The sequence below is a fragment of the Mesoplodon bidens genome, assembly GCF_964165515.1.
Source record: "Mesoplodon bidens genome assembly, chromosome: 19".
Lineage (NCBI taxonomy): Eukaryota > Metazoa > Chordata > Mammalia > Artiodactyla > Ziphiidae > Mesoplodon > Mesoplodon bidens.
In genome coordinates, this window is record NC_138179.1 from 16,456,863 (window position 1) to 16,476,124 (window position 19,262).

General features: G+C 56.3%; 1 protein-coding gene across 4 annotated transcripts in view; it reads left to right on the forward strand.

Annotated features, from left to right (window-relative positions):
• Nucleotides 1-17,458, forward strand: part of ABR (ABR activator of RhoGEF and GTPase) — a 182,819-nt gene extending 165,361 nt beyond the window's left edge. For all 4 annotated transcript variants that reach the window (XM_081220034.1, XM_081220035.1, XM_081220033.1 and 1 more), the window contains 7 exons: nt 8,200-8,259; nt 8,518-8,627; nt 9,321-9,460; nt 10,535-10,669; nt 11,711-11,816; nt 13,953-14,100; nt 14,751-17,458. In XM_081220034.1, the coding sequence (XP_081076160.1) occupies nt 8,200-8,259; nt 8,518-8,627; nt 9,321-9,460; nt 10,535-10,669; nt 11,711-11,816; nt 13,953-14,100; nt 14,751-14,840 (789 nt within the window). In that variant the 3' untranslated portion in view covers nt 14,841-17,458. The remainder of the gene's footprint in view (nt 1-8,199; nt 8,260-8,517; nt 8,628-9,320; nt 9,461-10,534; nt 10,670-11,710; nt 11,817-13,952; nt 14,101-14,750) is intronic.
• The last annotated feature ends 1,804 nt before the right edge of the window (nt 17,459-19,262 follow it).

Below are 19,262 nucleotides of genomic sequence, written 5' to 3' on the forward strand. Positions count from 1 at the left end.
GAACAGGATGATCTCCTAGATCCAGTTCATATGATGATTTTGGCCACGTCTCAAGATTCCTACGCCTAAGCCTTAAACTCTCAACATGCTGGGAAAGTCTGGGTGGAAGAGGTCACAGGGCTGCCCCTGGGCCATGGCCAGCCATTCACTGAGCACGGGAGGAGAGAGGCGAGCAGGAATGTGGGGCTTCTCGACCCCTGTCCCGAACAAAGGGCATGGCTTTCTCCAGCCTGCGTAGCCCAGTTTGTTCATTTGGTCTCTGAATATTGATGGGGCATCTTCATGTGCTGGGCACTCCAGAGGCAGCCCAGGCAGAGGCCTTGCTCTCAGGGAACTTGCTGTCCATAGGAGAGTCAGGCAATAAATGAGATCATTTTATGCTGCACAAGTACTGCAGGAAGATAAAATTGGGTAGCAGATTAGATAATAAAGCAGAGGGGAGAGGCCTTGCTTCAAGAGATAATTTTGAACTAAGATTTAGATGACAAAAAGGATTCTTGAAAGATCCGGGGACAATGCCTTCCAGGCAGAGGTGAAAACCCTGCAGCCGGGGGGCGGGGGGGGCATGGTGTGTTCAGAGGCTGTGTGGAGGATAGGAAGTGACCTCGGACAGAGGGGGCAGCAGCCTTGCAGGCCTTGACAAGGAGATGGGCTTTTAATCTGAGTGCAGCGGGAAGCCACTGGGGAGTTTAAGCCCAGTTTTAGTGATGCTGACATGTTTTGATCGGGTGCTGAGTACCAGGCATCATTCTTAGCTCATGATGTGAGTTAGGTGATAACCCACGAGGTGCTTTTAGGCTCAGAGAGTGACACGATGAGGTCCCACTGAGTGGCTTAGTGCAGGAAGTGCTTTTAGCCATCATGCCCCCCTGCCAAGGAGGAGGCCCAGGGCCCACTCGGGTTTGCGGCTGTTTCTTGGTTGTCTGGGTGGTCATAGGGCCCCACTGGGGTCAAGGCTGCGTGCCTTCGATGGGGAGCTTCCGGGGGTGTAGAACCCAGCCTAGCAAGCTGTGCACAGAAATGGGCCTGCACGTGGGGCCTGGGAAGAGCCCACCAAGAGGCCCCTCAGAGCGGGTACAGGCAGTGGGCTTGCCGAGCCTCATTCTCACCAGCAGGCTCTGTGCCCAGACAGTGTTCCTGGCCTGGGCAGGGAGGATGAAGTCAGCTTCAGAGAAGGACTTTCATAATTCGTACCAAACCACTCTGAGCCTGGAGGGAGGCCGCTGAGCCCATGGCAGTCCTAAAGGCCCTTGGCCTTTCTTTCCATGGCAACAGCATGAGACTTCCCGGTCATACCTCGGGGAGCCCCTTGCTTGGGACTTTGACCTCTAAGGTGGCCCCTTCCCTTTGGGGACAGGGCTGCTGGGGGCTGCCCCTCTGTTGCTTTAGCCCTGACCAGTTTCTTTCCCAAGAGTGACCCTGTGCTTGTCAGCTGGTGGCCCTGAGCTGGGCGGGACAGCTTCCTGGCTGTTGGTTTGAGGCCCGGTTCTGGGGTGAAGTCTCCAGGCAGGGCAGGCAGTGGAGGGCAGGCCAGCTCTGAGGAAGACGGGGCCCCGGGGCTCGGGGCAAGACGGGCCCTCTCTGAGTTCTGTCTGCAGCTGTGCAGGCCTGAGGGCTAAAAGCGTGGCGGCACAGAGGAGGCTGAGCCCTGGAATGCAGGGCGCTGGGGGGGCAGGTCACAGTGGGTTCTACAGGGCTGCTAAACCCTTCCCATATGTGGGCCTCAGGGAACTTCACAGTTCCGGGGGTCAGGGGAGGCAAGCTGAGGCGAAGTGGCCTCATCCCGGTGCCTGGCAGGACAGTCTGCACAGGCCTCTCGTGTGGCTGTCCTGGAGAGGGTGCCTGACCCTGCAGGGCCAGGGCTGGAGGGCCAGAGCCTGCTTGGCCTTATGGTGGGGGGGCCCGGCCCCTGGGAAAATGGGGTCAGTTTACTGAGGCTGACCTTGATCTCCCCTAAACCAGCTGCTGAGCTAGAAGCCAGGATACAGGCCCCAGCGCCCCCTCCCACTCCACCCTGCTTCTCTTGAGTTTCTCTCAGGTGGTCACATTGACGGAACCCTCCAGTACCCTTCCCGGGGCGGTGGGAGGGGAGGCAGGCTCTTGGCAGTGCCCTGTTTGTTCCCCCTGTTGCCAGCCCTACCGTGCCTCTCACGCCTGTGGTCTGCCCCAATGACAGGCTGGCTTTGGTGTCCCAAGGGGGACCAGCCCAGAGCATGTGCATGCACTTGGGGGAGGGCAGGAGAAGGCCAGCCGGGGCCGCCACCGTGGCCACTGACCTGGGAGCCACAGGAAGTGTCCCCCTGTCAGACAAAACACCCGGCTCAGGGCCCGGTCTCCACGGCCCAGCGCTCAGCCTCCGCCGGGTCCCCAAAATACAGCCACACCTCTGCCTTCCATTCGGTGTCCTGTTCACCTGTGAGGGTGACAACTTCAGCTATACTATGGTTTACTGCACTTAGTTTTTATCAGCCCCCAAAACAACTCTGGGCTTCGAGTGAAGTCCATGCCACCCACCCAGGACAGGCCCAGGATGCCAGGCCCTAGGCCCAGAGGGCAGAGGGTAGAGCAGTGCTCAACGAAAGAAAGAGTGGGGCCGGGCCCAGGAGGGACAGGAGGTCAGGGGTCGTGCACAAGGAGGTGGGCTTCCTCAGGGCCTGTGCTGTGGAAACGACAGTGTGAGGTTTTGAGGGAAGAGGCTCAGCGCCAAGGGGCCACAGGGTGGGAAAGTGGGGTCTTGGGAGCCCTTGGGAGCCCAGGTGAATACTGTTTTCACGGGTCCCTGTCACCCGCAAGCCCCCGTGTTACCTCCCAAAGTAACTCTGTCGCTGCTCTGTGTTCTGTGCTGGGACTGTAGCTGCCAGTTGCGACAGGTTATCCCGCACTGACCCCTCCTTGTGGACTGAGCCCCCATGAGGGCCCGCAGGGAGGGGCGAGCTGCGTGGGAGTGTGGGGTGGCGGGAGGACCGTGCCCACCGTCCAGAGGACTCTGTCATCTACTAGGGGGAGCAGGAAGGGGGCCCCCAAACTCGCTGGTGTCTCCGAAATCCCAAGCACTAGGAAGTAGCCTTGAACAGCTCTGAGAGAAGGAGAACAGTAGGGTCTCCTGCCCCAGGCTGGGGAGAAACGGGTGGGAGGAAGGGCTTAGACCCCTCAGAAGGGACCCCTGAGGACATTCCTGAAACGAAGGCCGCACCCACCACCTGGGGGGTGTTTGGGTGCACATAGAGCACCCTCCCCTGGCCTCAGGGCCTCAAATCCTCTCAGCCCCCTGCAAGGCTGGGGAGCCCATTTCCTGTCCTAAACGTGAGGCTGCTGAGGCCCAGGAAGGTGAGGCACCATCCCAGCCACCTGCCAGATTCTCTCTCAGACTCTGTGGACTCCTTGCCTGGGATGCAGGATTCCCAGCAGGGGCCCAGGATGTTGCTGCAGGGGACCTGGGGGGTTCTCGCGGGGACATCAGTCCCAGAGGGCAGCAGCTTCTCCACGGGAGAGGTCTGAATGTGCAGCCGTGACCTGACCAGGTCTAAATGCAAAGGCAAAGAGGACATAATCGAGCTGCTCCCAGAGGCTGTGTGCAGCCCCTCGTTTATAACTTCCTCCGGGATGTTCTATGGCCTGCTTCTGTCTCCTGCCTGTGCTCCTTGCGGGGAGCCCCACTGCGTTTTTGTTACCTGTGTGGTGAAGGAGGGGCCCCTCTTGGGGGGTTTCCCCAGCCTGGCCCTTCGCAGCCCCATCTGTGTCACTGCCTCAGGTGATCTGATGTCCCCCTGGTACCTGGTCCCCAGGCGGGGGGGTCACAGCACTTATCGGCTGGGACTGGAGGGTGAGCGGTCAGGTGTTCCTGTCCACTGACATCCAGGGAGCTGGTTCCTCCACCCCCAGCGCTAATCTAATCAGGAAATAGCAAAGTCCACATTTCCCAGGGGTTATAAATAACCACAGCAGTTCAGACAGCATTATTTCTCTGGAAAATGTGCCATGTCCCCCTCTACTCTGCACCCTCCCTTCTCTGTATTTAAATGACATCCTGAAATAGACTTGGTTTCTGGAGGCTGCTGGCCTCCTGGGAGACAGGGCTTCATTGTCAGGGCACCGAGGGGCTGGGCAGGCCTCCCCACGCGGGTAGCAGGGCCGCACCTGCAGACGGCATTTGGAATAGGGCGGTGGCGGGACTCACAGTAAAACACGACAGTGCCACCTTACCCAGACCTGGCCTCAGACAGGCTGAAACAAGAGCAAACTGTGCAGGGGACGGGGTCCTAGCGTGGCAGGGAGGCAGAGGGGAACTGAAGGTTCCTGAGGCCTGGAGTTATCTGGGAAGGCTTTCTGGAAGAAGCAGGGCTGGGATTAGGCCTTAGCATCAGGGCTTGCTAAGGCCCTGTCTCAGATGTTCCCAGGAAAATGTAGGGTTGCTACTTGGCTGCTGGAATAGAAGTGATGGGGAGGGAAGGAATGAAAGAATTGTACTGGGGTTGGCCTTCCAGTACCCAGGTCAGCCTGTGGTGCCAGGCCGTGGAGGACCGATGTCTGCTTTCTAGATAAATACTGATCACAGCAGCTGCCTTGCCAAGAGGCAAGGATGCCAGGCTAGGTGCAGTACACCTAGCTGGGCTGGGTAGGATCTTGCAGGTTTAGCTGAGGCGAGTCAGGGATACTTGATTTTGTACCCCAGCTCTCACTTCCTAGATGTGTAGCACTGGGCCAACTCCTCATTCTCTTTAAGCCTTGGTGTCTCATCTGTAGAAGGGGAGCAGCTAGAAAGGCTTAAACCTCATGGGCTTGTTATGATCATTGATTGAGATGCCGTATGTAAGGGGTTTGTCATAGAGCCAGACTTACAGGAAATGCTCACAGCACATCAGTCGCTGTTACTATTTTCCATGGCAACGCTCTGAGGCAGGTATGGACACCCCTGTAGGGAAACTGAGGTTCCAGGAGGTTAAGTGACTTACCCACATTCACACAGTTGAGTGGAAGAGTGAACATTTGGACCCAGGTCGGTCTGACTCTCATTCCCTGCACTTTCCCCACTTGAGCTATGTCCACATACCACTCAAGGACCCAGGGAGGGACCACTGGCTCAGTCCACAGCAGCTGCCAGGAGGTGCCAGGTCATGGGAGGCTAGGGCAGGGGAGGGGCACTAGGGGCCAGGACCACAGAATTGGCCTGAGGCTTATGCTGACGACTGGAGAGACCTGCATGAGAAGCAGGTGGTCATTCCAGAATGTGTGTCCCAAGGGTAGTATCTGCCCCAGTTGACGACGAGCAGTGGAGATCTCTCTCCTCCGGGTGGCCACTGCTTGAGGTCAGGGCTCGGGACAGACCAAGGCCCTGTGTCCAAGACCCAGGATTCAGGACGGGATGAAGGAAGTGGAAGGAGCAGCCTGTGCCACAGGCCCGGTGAGGGTTGGGACAAAAAGTTGAGGGGAGGAAGGTTTCAGGGGCCCAGTAGGACTTGGCCCTGAGCCTTGTAGAATAGAGAGCCGGGGCAGCAGCCAGGCTGTGAGTCCCACACGCTTCCCTAGCACGTTTGAGGAGGTGCTCAGTGCTCTCCACACCACTCTCCCTCGGTCCTGTTCTCCAGGCTGGGCCTGGGCCCAGATGCAGGGCCCAGACCCTGTCGGAGGCTTGGGTGCCCCGTCCCCAGCGGGTGTGTGGGTGATAGAAGATGCGGGGGTCTTATCTTGAGCTGTAAGAAGCACCGGGGCCCAGCCCACCCTGGACTGACTCGGGTCCAGCTTTCCTTTGTGGCGAGGGGCCTGTTAGACCAGCAGTGTTCAGACTATGGTGCACATGCCCTGGGGGTGCAGAGATGGTCCAGGGGTACGAGGGCAGAAGAGTTTTAAAGCATTCAGCTTGCAGATCCTCAGCTCCCGTCAGAGCTATTGCCAAAAAGCGACCCGCCAGAGAAGGGCCTTGCACCACCACCTCGCTCTGCAGCGGAGCCCGAGGCTTCCTGGGGGACTCGGCTCAGGGCTCCCAGGCCTCCTGGGTGGCAACAGAGGGGCCACTTAAGTGCTGATATAGGAGCTGAGAAAGTAAAAGACTCTGAAAGCTGGGTTTCCGACCCTTTCACAAGTCACGTGGTTTCCAGTTCTTTCTTTCCACAAAAGGGATGGAAATGGTCAGCTGAGATCATTTAAAGTAAATATTGATAATAGGTATCTATACAATTTAAGGCAAATACCGAGGAAAGAGGTTAAAGAATTGCAAACATTGCAATAATAAAACTATTTACAGCCCCATCTACTGTATGTGAACAAGATGTTTCATCCTTTACATCTTTAAAAACCAAACCAAGGGACTTCCCTGGCGGTCCAGTGGTTAAGATTCCACGCTTCCTCTGCAGGGGGCACGGGTTCTATCCCTGGTCGGGGAAATAAAATCCCACAAGCTGCACTGTGCGGCCAGGGTAAAAAAAAAAAAAAAAAAAAACCAAGATCTTTAAGCAATACTAAATGCTAATTAAATCATGCCACTCCCTGGGTAAAAATCTTGGTGGAGTCTCATTAGAATAAAACTTTAATTAAAAAAATAAAATTAGGGGCTTCCCTGGTGGCGCAGTGGTTGAGAGTCCGCCTGCCGATGCGGGGGACACGGGTTCGTGCCCCGGTCTGGGAGGATCCCACATGCCGCGGAGCGGCTGGGCCCGTGAGCCATGGCCGCTGAGCCTGCGCGTCCGGAGCCTGTGCTCCGCGACGGGAGAGACTGCGGCAGTGAGAGGCTCACGTACCAAAAAAAAAAAAAAAAAAAAAAAAATTAAAATTAAAACAGTATTGATGCTAAAACCCCATTTCACCCTAGCAAATATTCGTGTGCATACATGAACTAAAACAGAAAAAATGCTCTACCCATCTCATTAAGTGATGCAATTCCACCAAAATGGTACTTTGCTGCTGAATATTTATTAAAATTTGTAATGTGTTGGTCAAATTTTTTATTATGTACTGCTAATCATTGTAATAACTAATCCAGAATATGTTTCGAACATTTGGAGCCTAGTGGTCTCAGGAGATCTTTCATTTCCGTTTATACAGATATTTTTGTTGAAGCAAAATATAATAGGGTGAGGAGTAAAAAAAGACTTTAAAAAAGAAAAATGCAAACTAGGGCATAATTCTTTGGGAGAAATAGACTAGAAACACAAAATCAAAGAGAAAAAGGAACGTTGCAGGGTTTCTACAAGGGAAAGAAGAACTTGTTTATGTGTTTTTTTAATGGATGATGGTGGATATCAAATCACTATGGAATTTGGATTCCACTGAATACATTTAAAAGAATGATGTAACAGTTTTATTTTAAGATATAAATATTTACATTATTCTGGAAATTATATTCTTTGCAGCTATTTAAACTTGCTCTGGAAATATTTACATGTTGACTTAAAAATGTGCCAGGGTGTGCATTGTTTTTCCAAATTACTTTATGGATGCACAGGGAAAAACAGTTTGAAGGCCACTGAGCCAGAGAAACGGAGTCCCATTTGGTCACCTGTGAGGGATGTCTCTGCGCTTCCCCCTGCCATCTCCACTTCCCTGGGGCTCCTGCCCAGTTTGGGGGCCTCCTCTACAGAGTGTTTGCTTTCTGGGAGACCAGCCATTTACCCGTTATCTTACTGAGTCTTCAGGACAGTCCAGCAAGGCAGGTTCTTTACTGGCTGCAGTGAACAGATGAAACAAATGAGGTTTAGCAAGGTGAACACTTTGCAAGGTCACACAGTCGGCAGTGGCAGAGCTGGGATTCAGACCCAGGGCTCTTCACCTCTGTGTGGCACCGCCTCCCGTTCACCACCTCCAGGTACACGGGCTACATCCCCTGCTGTCAACTCCAGTTCAGGAAGTTGAGCAAGTTGCTGATGGTTTGTGAGCCTCGGTTTCTGCATCTGTGAAATGGGGTGATAATACCCATCTCACAGGGTGGGGTCAGGAGTGAATGAGAGGTGATGGGTGAATGTGCCTAAGAGCGCACCCCACCTCCTTCCCAGAGTGGGGGCACTCCTGCACTAGCCAGGGCAGGAGGGGCCTGGGGGCTGGAGCCCCTGAAGGACTGATGTCGAGATAAGCATCAGCCCCCAGTTCCATCTTCCTGACCTTTTAGCCAACTTCTGAGCTGTGGCTGAACAGCAGGGGGAGCTCTGGCTTGGTCTCAGCTGTCATCTCTCTCTCTCTCTCACGTTCTCTTTCTTTCTTTCTCTGCAGCTGGATCCACAAACTGTAGAAACGAAGAACTGGCACACAGATGTGATTGAGATGAATGGGGTGAGCCCAGAGAGATAGGAAGTGTCTGCACAGTGGGTGGGCAGCCTGGCCTCTGCTGGTGCCCCGGGGGGGCTGTCGGACCCCTGCCTCCTTAGCCCAGCCCCTCCCCCCTCTCCTCTGCCTCCACCCCTCTCGCTCCCACCCTGTAGGTGTTTCAGGGAGCCCTGGGTGGGAGAGGTAGCCCTTGTTTGCAGTCCTGGGGGGCACTCCTTGGGCACTCATGCCCTGGGGGATTGTGCCTGCCTTGCCCCCAACCAGATCAAAGTGGAATTCTCCATGAAATTCACCAGCCGAGACATGAGCCTGAAGAGGACCCCGTCCAAAAAGCAGACCGGCGTCTTCGGTGTGAAGATCAGCGTGGTGACCAAGTAGGTGCTGCGCCCAGGGTCCCTGCCAGCCCTGCCCTCCAGGCCCCCCACCCTCATCTGGCCCCTCAACAATCACTTTCCAGTTCAACAGTCACAACGGCCAGTTTGGAGGGCAAAAGTGGCCTGCAGAGGTGTGTTCTCTGCCTCACATGATGCTTTAGAAATAAATGAGCCAGCACTTAAGCACTGGGAGACTGCACATGAAGTTCCCAGATGGTCAGCTTCTTGTAATAGGTGGGAAGATGTGACAACTGTAGGCCCGGGTCTTGGTGTGACGGTGGCAGGCTGGAATCCAGGAGTGGCTGCTCCTTGGGAGAGGGCACCCTTCAGCCCCCCTGCCCTCCCCTTGTCTCCAGGACCTGGCCCACCCCCCTCTGTAGGTGACCTGCTGGGGGCCCCCATAGCATTTGAATCTGAGCCCTGTGTTCTGAGGAACACTCTTCCTTTAGTCTTTGGGTTGATCTCCTAAAACTTCCTCCCTCCCACCTTTGTCCCCTGCTGACCCCAGCGTGCAGGCAGGCTGTTGGGGGGTGGGGTGGCGTGGCCTCTTTCTCAGCCCTCTCCTTGCCCCCCACCTCCTGATCCCAGAAGCCAGAGCTCTCCAAGGCCAAGGCTTGCAGAGAAGGGGTACATATAGCTATCACTGGGGGGCCTCCCTCCACCCTCCCTCCCCTCACATCCCCTCCCCCCCAGGCGGGAGCGCTCCAAGGTGCCCTACATCGTCCGGCAGTGCGTGGAGGAGGTGGAGAAGAGGGGCATCGAGGAGGTTGGCATCTACCGGATATCAGGCGTGGCCACGGACATCCAGGCGCTGAAGGCCGTCTTTGATGCCAGTGAGTCGGGGAGGCCCAGCTGGGCAGCAGCGGGGAGGGGGCGCTCCCGCAGGCTCGTGGGGCTGGGAGGAGAGTGCAGCGGAAGCGGGAGGCTTCTCCACGGAGAGGCCTCGACGAGCCGATGGCAGAGGAGCCTCAGTCTGTGAACTACAGCCCAGCAAGGCATGGGGTGATCCCCTGCCCTCCAGTCTCTTCTCCATTGCTACAGATTAGGAAGCTGAGCCTCAGAGAGGCCAAGTCACTTGCCCAGGATTACTCCGTATATAGGCTTTGAGCCTGATTTAAACTCAGATCTTTCGGGTTCCAGAGTCTGTGTTCCTGGCTTTCTTGCTGGCTCCCTGGTGCCCGGTGGGCTGCAGGGAAACTAAAGGGCTTTGAGCCTGGGTTGGCTGGCACGGGCACCTCCACCTTCTCCCGGGCCCCCAGTGCCCTCTGGGAGGGGCATTGCTGCCTCTCGCTTTGGCTGTAGGCTCCTTGGTGGTGGCGCCTGACCTTTCTGGTTCTTTCCCCTATCTCGTTCAGGCTGCAGCAACAGCACACCCAGTAGTCAGGACACCTGAACGGCCGGGCAGTGCTGATTCATGGGAGCTGAGAGGGGGCCCGGTGGGTGTCCCTGGGCAGCTGCCCGGCAGACGTGTTCGGGGAGCCTGGGGTGGGGAGCTGGGGACGTGCTGGCACACGGCTCCTCTGTGCCACCTGGAAGCTGAGGCTTTGTTGGAACATGATTTTAGGTATAAAAAATGTGCAGCGCTTTCCAGAGAGGGGCTTAGCAGTGGGGAGATTCCAGTTGGAAGGAGGGCATGTGACACGTGGTGTGAGTGTGACTCCAGGACTCTGGATGATGATCTATGCTCCCCTCCTCCCACGGAGCTGAGTCACAGGCCACCTGTAGGCACTACCTACATCCTGCCATTCCTGGGGAGAGCAGACCGGAGACAGTGTGGGGGGTGTCCTAGGCAAGCTGTCTCAGGATGGATAGAGGGACGGAACAGGGCTACCTGCCCAGCTGAGGGCTGCGTGGGGGACGGAGGTGGCTCAGCCAGCACAGCCCCTGACCTCCCGTCTCCCCTACAGATAACAAGGACATCCTGCTCATGCTGAGTGACATGGACATCAACGCCATCGCTGGCACCCTCAAGCTATACTTCCGGGAGCTGCCCGAGCCCCTCCTCACAGACCGACTTTACCCAGCCTTCATGGAGGGCATCGGTGAGCCTCCAGTGGGGGCCTGAGGGCTGAGCTGAGCCAGGCCTCCCTGACCAGTGAAGAGTGAGAGAGGAGATCTGTGGCTTCCCTTGCTTGTTGATCTGCCCACTGCATAGGGCCGTGTGGCTGAGTGGCCTGGAAGGCAAGGTGTGGCCTGCTGGGGCCTCATCTGGAGGCTGGACCCTCTCTCCCGTCTCATCCCTCTGGGCTGCCCTCTGTGCTTCCTCTTTGGACACTGACCTCCTTGCCTAGAAACCCAGGCATCCAGGGAAATCTGCCCTGAGGTGGGTGGTCGGGCTGGTGCCCTGGGGCCAAGAAGAAGTGAGCTGGCGTACACTTGACGTGGCCTGTACTGAGCCTTCCAGAAGGAGCACTGTCTCATCTCGGACCTATGCCCAGGGTGGGGAGGAAGCTGGGAGCCCTGGCTGGCAGGGCTCCGGCCTCTACCCACCTGGGCCAAATCCTGGCCTGGGCGCATCCCTCCTGCCTTGTCTTCTCCTGGGTTGGATCACAGGAGTGAGGAGCCCATGGAAGGCAGCTCACTGCTGGGCTCCTGCAGCGGAGGTGCTTGAAGAACATTCAGGGAATTCCCTGGTGGTCCAGTGGTTAGGACTCCGTGCTCTCACTGCAGAGGGACTGGTTTCAATCCCTGGTCAGGGAACTAAGATTCCACAAGCCGTGTGGTATGGCCAAAAAAAGAGAGAACATTCATGCCATGACATCACTGTCTTAAACTCAGCCTTACAGTCCAGGTATGGGGAATGGCTCCAGCCCCAAAGGCCTCTGCAGGGAGGGGAAGAACGGTGTCTGCTGCCCACCAGCCTGCCGCCTGGCTGAGTTACAGGTTGTGGTGGGGCCTCCTGTAGGAACCTCCAATAGCCCACCGTTGGGGAAATACCAGGCCCTTCCCTGCAGGGTCTGCTCCCCTGACCCCCTGCAGCCTGGGCTTTCCCGCAGCATCCTGTAGCCTCCTGACCACAGGGCACTGGCTAAGGCCTCCCCGCCCAGAGCCAAGCCCCGCCCCAGCCCCTTCTCTCCCCACAGCCCTGTCAGACCCTGCTGCCAAGGAAAACTGCATGATGCACCTGCTCCGCTCCCTGCCAGACCCCAACCTCATCACCTTCCTCTTCCTGCTGGAACACTTGAAAAGGTAATGGGGAGGGGCCCAGTCCAGGGGAGGGGGCAGGGAGCCAGGACAGGCTTCAGCTGCGGGGAGGACACATCCACTGGGGAACCCACATCCTCCGTGCCTCCAAGTGGGTGCTGGCGTCTGCTGGGACACCATAGCAGGGTGAGAGTTTGCTCTTCAAATTCTTGTGTTCACATTCTTCTCTTTGGAGAAATATTTGGGTTCTAATGGCGACCTCAAATACTGGCCACAGAATGCTTAGAAAGGCAGGGCTAGAGCCAAGGACTGTAGGTGGATTTTACAGTCAGTAGGTCATTCGGTCCACTTAGCAGACAGCCTCGGGGTGCAGTGCGAGCAGCAAGTGTGCCTATTGTTCTGTTCAGTTACGCACGTTGCATGTGCTGGATGATCGGGTCAAACTGTGTGTGTGTGTGTGTGTGTGTGTGTGTGTTTGTGGGTCACAGTCAAAAAAATCTGAAGCCCGCTGGTCTTGACCCACAGCTCATCGAACAGATAGGGAATCTGAGCAGGGACTTGCCTGGGGTCAGCAGCAGCTCTGCCCTTAGAAGCCACATCTCCCAGATCCTCAACTACAGTCCTTCCGACCTTCTCCTCTGCCCCCGCCACAGTCAGGTCAAACCAACAGCTGCTCAAGTTACGCCTGCAGCAAAGTTCATACTGGAAGCTAGCCCTGACGGTGACCTTGTCACTCACTTTTGAGTCCAGGACCGGTCCCAGGTGTGAGTGGGGAGGAAAAGTCCCCAGGCGTCCCTTAAGTCCATTTGCCACCCGGGACCCGGGAGCCCCTGGTAAGGGGCCGTGAGCCCTCAGGCCCAGGCTCCCAGTGGCGGCTCGGCCACCAGGCCAGGCCAGGCTCTGGAGGGCCAGAGACCTGGGAACGCCTGGGCTGCTGTCTTGTTTTTCCCATTATGAGACATTTTCCCTCTGGTTTGGCCAGGACCGAAGTCCCAACCAATTCCCAAATAGTTTGGCGAGCACTGTGGGGAGGACACAGAGGAGGAATGGGAAGGAAAATTCATTAGGTTTTCCACCCTCGGAACCGGGCACACTCTGTTCCCACATCTGGGCGCTGGCCGGGGTGTGTGTGTGTTGGGGGCGGGGGGATGAGGGGCTGGGCCAGCTGCACAGCTGCCTCCTGGCATGGCAGTGTTTTTCTGCCTGTTTCCAAAGCAGTCAGCAGGCGCATCCATGGCTCCGGCCTGGAGGGTGGAGTGACGGTGTAGTGGGAGTGGGGCGAGGGGCGCTGTTCAGGGTGGCTGGGTCTCAGCCCCAGAAACATTGCTTGGGACTGGGGGAGGCACAGGGCCTCTCTGAGGAGTTGGCTGGTACTGAGCCTGCTGGACACCAGCCACAGATGGCAGCCCCTGCTGTCACTCGGGAAATATCTACAGAGCATCTGGCTTATTATGCAAGAGAAGCAGAGGAAGATCCAAAGGGAGGCAGCTCTGGAGCCCCATGAGGCAGACCCTTCTGGAGAAGCTTGGTAGAACAGCCCCTGGGCTCCATCTGGGATGAGGGTTGTTCCTGCCACAGTGCAGCAGGCAGACCTCAGGCCTTTGCCCCCTGCCCAGCCCCGCCTGCTCCGACTCTTCCTCAGGGCCCCCCTCCATGGCTGGGCTGATTGTGGGGAACACGCACGGTGGGCAAGAGCGTGGGCTCTGGAGGCAGACGGCCTGGGTTCAGATCCCAGCTCTGCCACTTGCTAGCTGTGTAACCTCGGGCAAGTCACTTACCCTCTCTGTACTCTGGTTTCTTTATCTGTACAGTGGAGATGATAATATTACCTACCCAAAGGTTTGTGATGAGCATGAATTATTATAGGGAAAGTTCTTGAACCAGTAATAGTATCTCTAAGGCAAGGGGGTTGGAGTGGGTCCTTCTGGCTCTGACGGTTTACCATCAGTTCAAGGGGTGGCCCAGGAGCTGGGAATATGTTATTGGAACGTACTGGAACATAGCTCGGAACTTGGTCCCTTGGCCGAGTCCCCTCCCTGCCAAGCAGTCTCTACCCTCAGGAGAGGGAGGCTAGTGACCACCTGTGGGAATCCTTCCAGGAGTGCTAACAGCCAAGGGTCTGGAGCCCCATGCGGCTGCCAGGAATGACTTTTTTCTCCCCTCCCCTCCCCTCCCTCCCAGGGTTGCTGAGAAGGAGCCCGTCAACAAGATGTCCCTTCACAACCTGGCTACTGTGTTTGGCCCCACGTTACTGAGACCCTCAGAAGTGGAGAGCAAAGCACACCTCACGTCGGCTGCCGACATCTGGTCCCACGATGTCATGGCACAGGTACCTACGCACTGCCCAGGCCTGCGGCTGCTGGAGGGGAGGGACAAGCCTCCCTGAGGGGTGGAGAGAGAACAGCTAGGACTCCTGACCCCCTCCCCTCCTGACAGCGGGGATGATGGTCTGTAGGATGTCACCAGGAGGCAGGGCTCTGGAGAGTCCTGCTGAAAAGTAGGAACCTAGACCAGGGGCCCAGAGGTTGTCTGTCTCAAGTGCTGGCTGCAATCCTGGGAGTGCCTGGGCCTCAGGAAGCAAGCCTAGGGGTATCAGAAAAAAAAAAAAAGGACAAGGCGTGGGCCTTGTCCCCATGCATGGAAGCTCTAGCATCGCTTCCGGGGTCAGGAAGCTCCCCTGGGAGCCCTACAAGACCCAGGGCAGGGTCTGGTCTGAAGCAGGGCTGCCGAGCCAAAACCAAGCTCTGGAGCATGTTGGAAGTTTATGACTGAGGTTGGGCAAGTGGTCCCAGGCTCCCCACCCTCTGCCCTGCAGCGCCCTCTACTGCTGCAAATGGGCAGCCACACCTGGGCTTCCGAGGAAGGCGAAGCGGGGAGCCAGCCACAGGGGCCCAGCCTGGAGACCACGTCTTCTCAGCGGGTCGGAGGAGGGCCTCCAGGGCGAGGACCCCAGCCTCAGTCCCCCCTGTCTTCCCGCAGGTCCAGGTCCTCCTCTACTACCTGCAGCACCCCCCCATTTCCTTCGCAGAACTGAAGCGGAACACACTGTACTTCTCCACCGATGTGTAGCCCGAGGTGGGAGCGTCTGGGGGCGGGTGGCCCGAGCCAACCTCTCCAGCCGGGGACCCAACCCAGACTTGAAGGACTACAATAGAGAACTCCCAAACCCAGCGCTCCAGACTCCAAGGGACACAGATTTCCAAGAACTGGAAGACGTGCATCTTTTGTGCCACCTTGTACAAAGCCAGCTGACCCGGCCCCAGCCTTGCTGCGCACCCCGGGCTCTGCCCTCTGTTCCTCTAGTTGTGTCTAATGCTCCGTGCTGTTTGGGAATTGTTTTACGTCTACTTGTCATGCAGGAAAGGTAGTGACCGACCCGGTGCGGGCACACAGACAGCCTGCTTTGTTCTTTCATTTCCTCCAACACTTTCTTTCCTCCTGAGTCCAGTCCAAGGGCTTTTATTTTGCGCTCTGTGGCTGCTGCCAGCTTCTCCTCTCTTGGCCCCGCCCCCAGATTGCAGTCTCCTGGCAGCCTCCCCTCGGTCTTCCTCCGCCCTCTCCTCCCTCCCAGCCTGCCTGCATGCATGTGCAGCCTTGGTTTTTGATCCAGCGCCTCGAAAGCTCTGAGGAGGCCCTCGGCGGCGGTGGCAGTGGTGGCCCGTGCCGTGCTGCCGCCTGCTGCCCCCGGCCTCTCCTTGCCCTCTGCCTGCGGAAGCGCACCTGCTTGCCTTGCCGCCTGTGCAAATGTTGGACAAGGAGACAGACTCACACTAATCCTCAGCTTAGCACAGGCTGGAGAGCGGATTTCTGGGATTTTTCCACCTGAGAATCTCCATTTCTGGGTTTATCTGTTCTGTCTCCAGTACCAGTGAGGCATCTTTGACTGTTTCTTCTGCTTTTCAGTTCCTTTTCCCTTGGTGTTCTATTTCCTTTGAGTATAAAGACTCACAAGTGACCTGCTATCAAGGTAGCCAGAAGGTCAGGAAAGAATTGGGGGAGGTGGGAGGGTCAGGCCGCCGAGGAAAAAGGACAGGTGGGACGTTGAGAGGAGCGCCAGGGAGCGCTGGGTGTCCTGGGCTGGGGGGAAAGAGGCTCTCGGCAGCAAGCAGTTGTGGTGGCTTTTCTCGTGGAGCTGGGCTTCTGGGAGGGCAGCTACTACGGCTGAAGCAGGTGTCCAGAAACAGGCAGGTTCTGTCCAGGAGGGCTAGTCCTTCCCGGTGCCTCCCGTACCTCGTGGCACCTTTGCCTTAGGGTTTACACTTTCTCCACAGCCAAGCACTGCCAGGGGCAGCCCCCATGGCCACGTGTGCTCCAGGCCCTGGGAAAGGCAGGCACGGTCCAGCTAGCCAGCCGTCATGGTGCTGCCTTCCACCCCCGGCTTCTAGACGCAGCCTTGCGGGTGAACGCGGGGAAACTCCAGGAGCTGGGGAAAAATGAGTCACAGGTACCTGCCTCTCTCGGGACTGGGTTTTGCAGGGGACCCTCGCTGTGGACGCTGTGCTCCAGGGTAGGGGATCAGCAGGTTCCGATCCCAACACCGAGGCCCGCTGCTCGGCACTGGAAAGGAGTGAGAAGTACCCCCAAAGTGCAATTTCTTCCCACCTGAGCAGCGGCCGCCAGCCTCTGGCAGTTAGCCTGGGAGGGCAGACACTCCAGGGCTGCAGATTGGAGCTGCAGTACACAGCTCCCTGGCTCTCCTGTGTGGCATAGGCTAGATTCTAGGCCCTCAGGATTGGAGAGAAGAGCTCCCCTAGCTTGAGCTCAGAGCTGTTTTAAAGAAGGGTTTAGGGCCCTAAAGCCGTAGCACTTGCTCAGTGAGAGGAAGGGCCCTTTCTCACCTTGTTTACACCTGTTGCCCAATCATGGGCAGAACGGTACACATCCTGTGCACCTCGGAGGAAAGAGATGCCTAAGAGGAGGGAAATACTGACCCCCTAGCTGCCTGCTAGCAGCTTAGCAAGGAGCCCTGCTCCCTGAGACGGCGTAGAGAAAGAAGGCCGCTTGGGTCTAAAGATCCCCAGTGTCTGATCGTTCCTGGAGTCTGCTCGGCACTCAGGAGCTGGTATGTGGCATGGAAGGCTCTTGCTTCCACAGCCATTGACTGGAATGAACTGGAGGCCCAGCTAGAGCTATTTACGGCCCCAAATGGGTGCCTCCCACCTCCCCAAAACAAGGGAGGTTTGCTTCTCAGCATCAGGTAGCTACTGCAGGCCCCCAACCTTACTTAGGCAATGAGAATGGGAGGAAGGCCGGAAGGGCTGAGAAATGCAAAAGGCTCAGAATATTTATAAATTCCACCCCCAAGAGTGGGGAGGGGCGGGTACCAGACCTGGACTGAGCTGCACCAAGGAAATAGCCCATGGGTTCTCCTACGAGACAGGGACTGTGCAGCCCAGAAGCCCCAGCTACTGTGCCCAGCAGGGCAGGCTGTGCCAACAGAGGCCCATCAGACAGGCTACAGGAATCCTGCATGCCTGTCCTCGCTGGCAACGGCTGTGGGCTGCCAGTGTTTGCTGATACAGGTAGGATGGGACACTTCATTAATATTTGACTTTAATAAGTTGGTAAGGATATATTTTTCTTTGGTCTATGTTCTGTTTCAACTTACGTAGATTATAAATTGATGTAAACCACGTGAGAGGAAAATGTTAATAAAAAAAATGCAAAGCCCCAACATTTGCACACAACTCAGCCCTGTGGTGTGGACGTTTGTGTTCTCAGGAGTCCAGGGAAGACCACCAATCTAAATATTTAACTCTTCCGGCTGCATCCAGATGTGCTTCCAAGAATCTGTTTACCTAGTGAACTCCCCCTTGAGCTTCCCTTCGGCCTGTGGGGACTGTGGCAGTTTTGGGGGGCGGTGAGCCCATGCCCCTCCTTGCTCTTTCACCAACGCCTCCAGCTCAGTCACCAGCCGGTTCTTTTCATGAAATACAACTGCCCCACCAGGGACGTGGCCATCAGTATGCCTCAGAGAGATGGCAGGAAGTTGTCCATTCAAGTGGAGGCTTATGTAAACTTTTCTCTACATTTTCCTTGGAAGTAGCAGGTCTTTGGGGCAGCCTTTTGTCCTCATCTGCTTGTTGGAGAGGCTGGATCCCCTAGAGGGCCCATCCTCCCTGTAAGAGAGCTAGTGGGGTTAATGTAGGCTCCCACCAGCCTAAGCCATTGGACACTGTGTTTATTCTGGAGATCAGGAACAGATGTCTCTGAAAATTGGTGTTTGGTTTATGAGCTCATACCGCCTCCTTAGCCATCTAAAACAGGAAACTATTCATCTCCTCTCTTGATTGAATAGTCAACGTGGACAATGCTTGGCTTATTGAACTGATGGCTACTGACAGCCCGGGGCTCATCTTTTTCAAGGCAGTCGTGAGGGCAGTTTCCTGTACTCAGTCAATGTATTTGACCCCACGCACTAGACTGGATGGTAGAAGATGCTGGGCTTCTAGCACTGTAACAGGTGCCAGGGTAGGAGTATCTACTCTTGCTCTAAGTGCTTATGGGTGACTTATTTACGGACGGTAGAGGAAACACTCCTACATTTATTTGTTCTCTGACCTGTGAGGATACTCCAGCCAGCCTAGCAGCAGTGAAGCCTCGTGACTGAGACTGGGACAGGCATTCTATAGAATTCCCCATAGAAGGACATGAGTCTTATGTACTAGCTCACTCATTACAAAGGCAACAGCAGACATGGCCAGAGGAAGGTGTTACCAGCTGGGTTTGACATTATCTCACACACACACTCACTCAGGATGTCTGGATGGTTCAGCTGAGTCTGAATTCTGGTTAAGGGTGGGTGAGCTGGAAGACAGCAGACAAGGGGGGCAGAAAGCCAAAAAAAGTCAAAGGCAAAGGTTGAATAAAGGAGACGTTACCACTGGCTTAAGGTGGCTGGAATTACATGGCCCCCACCAAGCTACCTGCCTGTCCTGAGTTCATCTCCCCCCACCCACCAAAGCACCCGAGTAAAGCAGCATCTGTGGCAGATCCCAATTGTAAAAGGCTGTTTCTTTGCATATGGCACAGAATTAGGCTGAGCTGCTACTGTCAGAAAAAAGGCTACCAGGTCAAGTCAAAAACACTAATATGTTTAAGGAAGAAAAAGAAACTGACACCAGAGAAAAACGGTGGTGAACAGCTCCTCAACACGGTCCGATCATGACCAGTGGCTGCTGCGACTTAGTCACCAGGATGACCAGAGCAGGACCCTTCACACACTGTGTCCTTGAGCCGGGCCTGGTCTGGTGGTCAGAGCAGAACACCAGTGTGCGGTTTAGACCGCAGGCGTTCCCACTGGCCAGCCCATGGGAGGGTTTTTTAGAAGAGGCCAGCAGGGGTTATGCGTGGAATTGCAACGCATCCTAGGACATGGCTAGGCCGGGCTTCTGTAGGGGAAGGCCCTGGCCAGTGCGACAGTCTCAGTGAGGATAACACTACCCTGCGGACCCTGGGAACCTAACATCCCCAAACTTTCAGGAGTTCGCT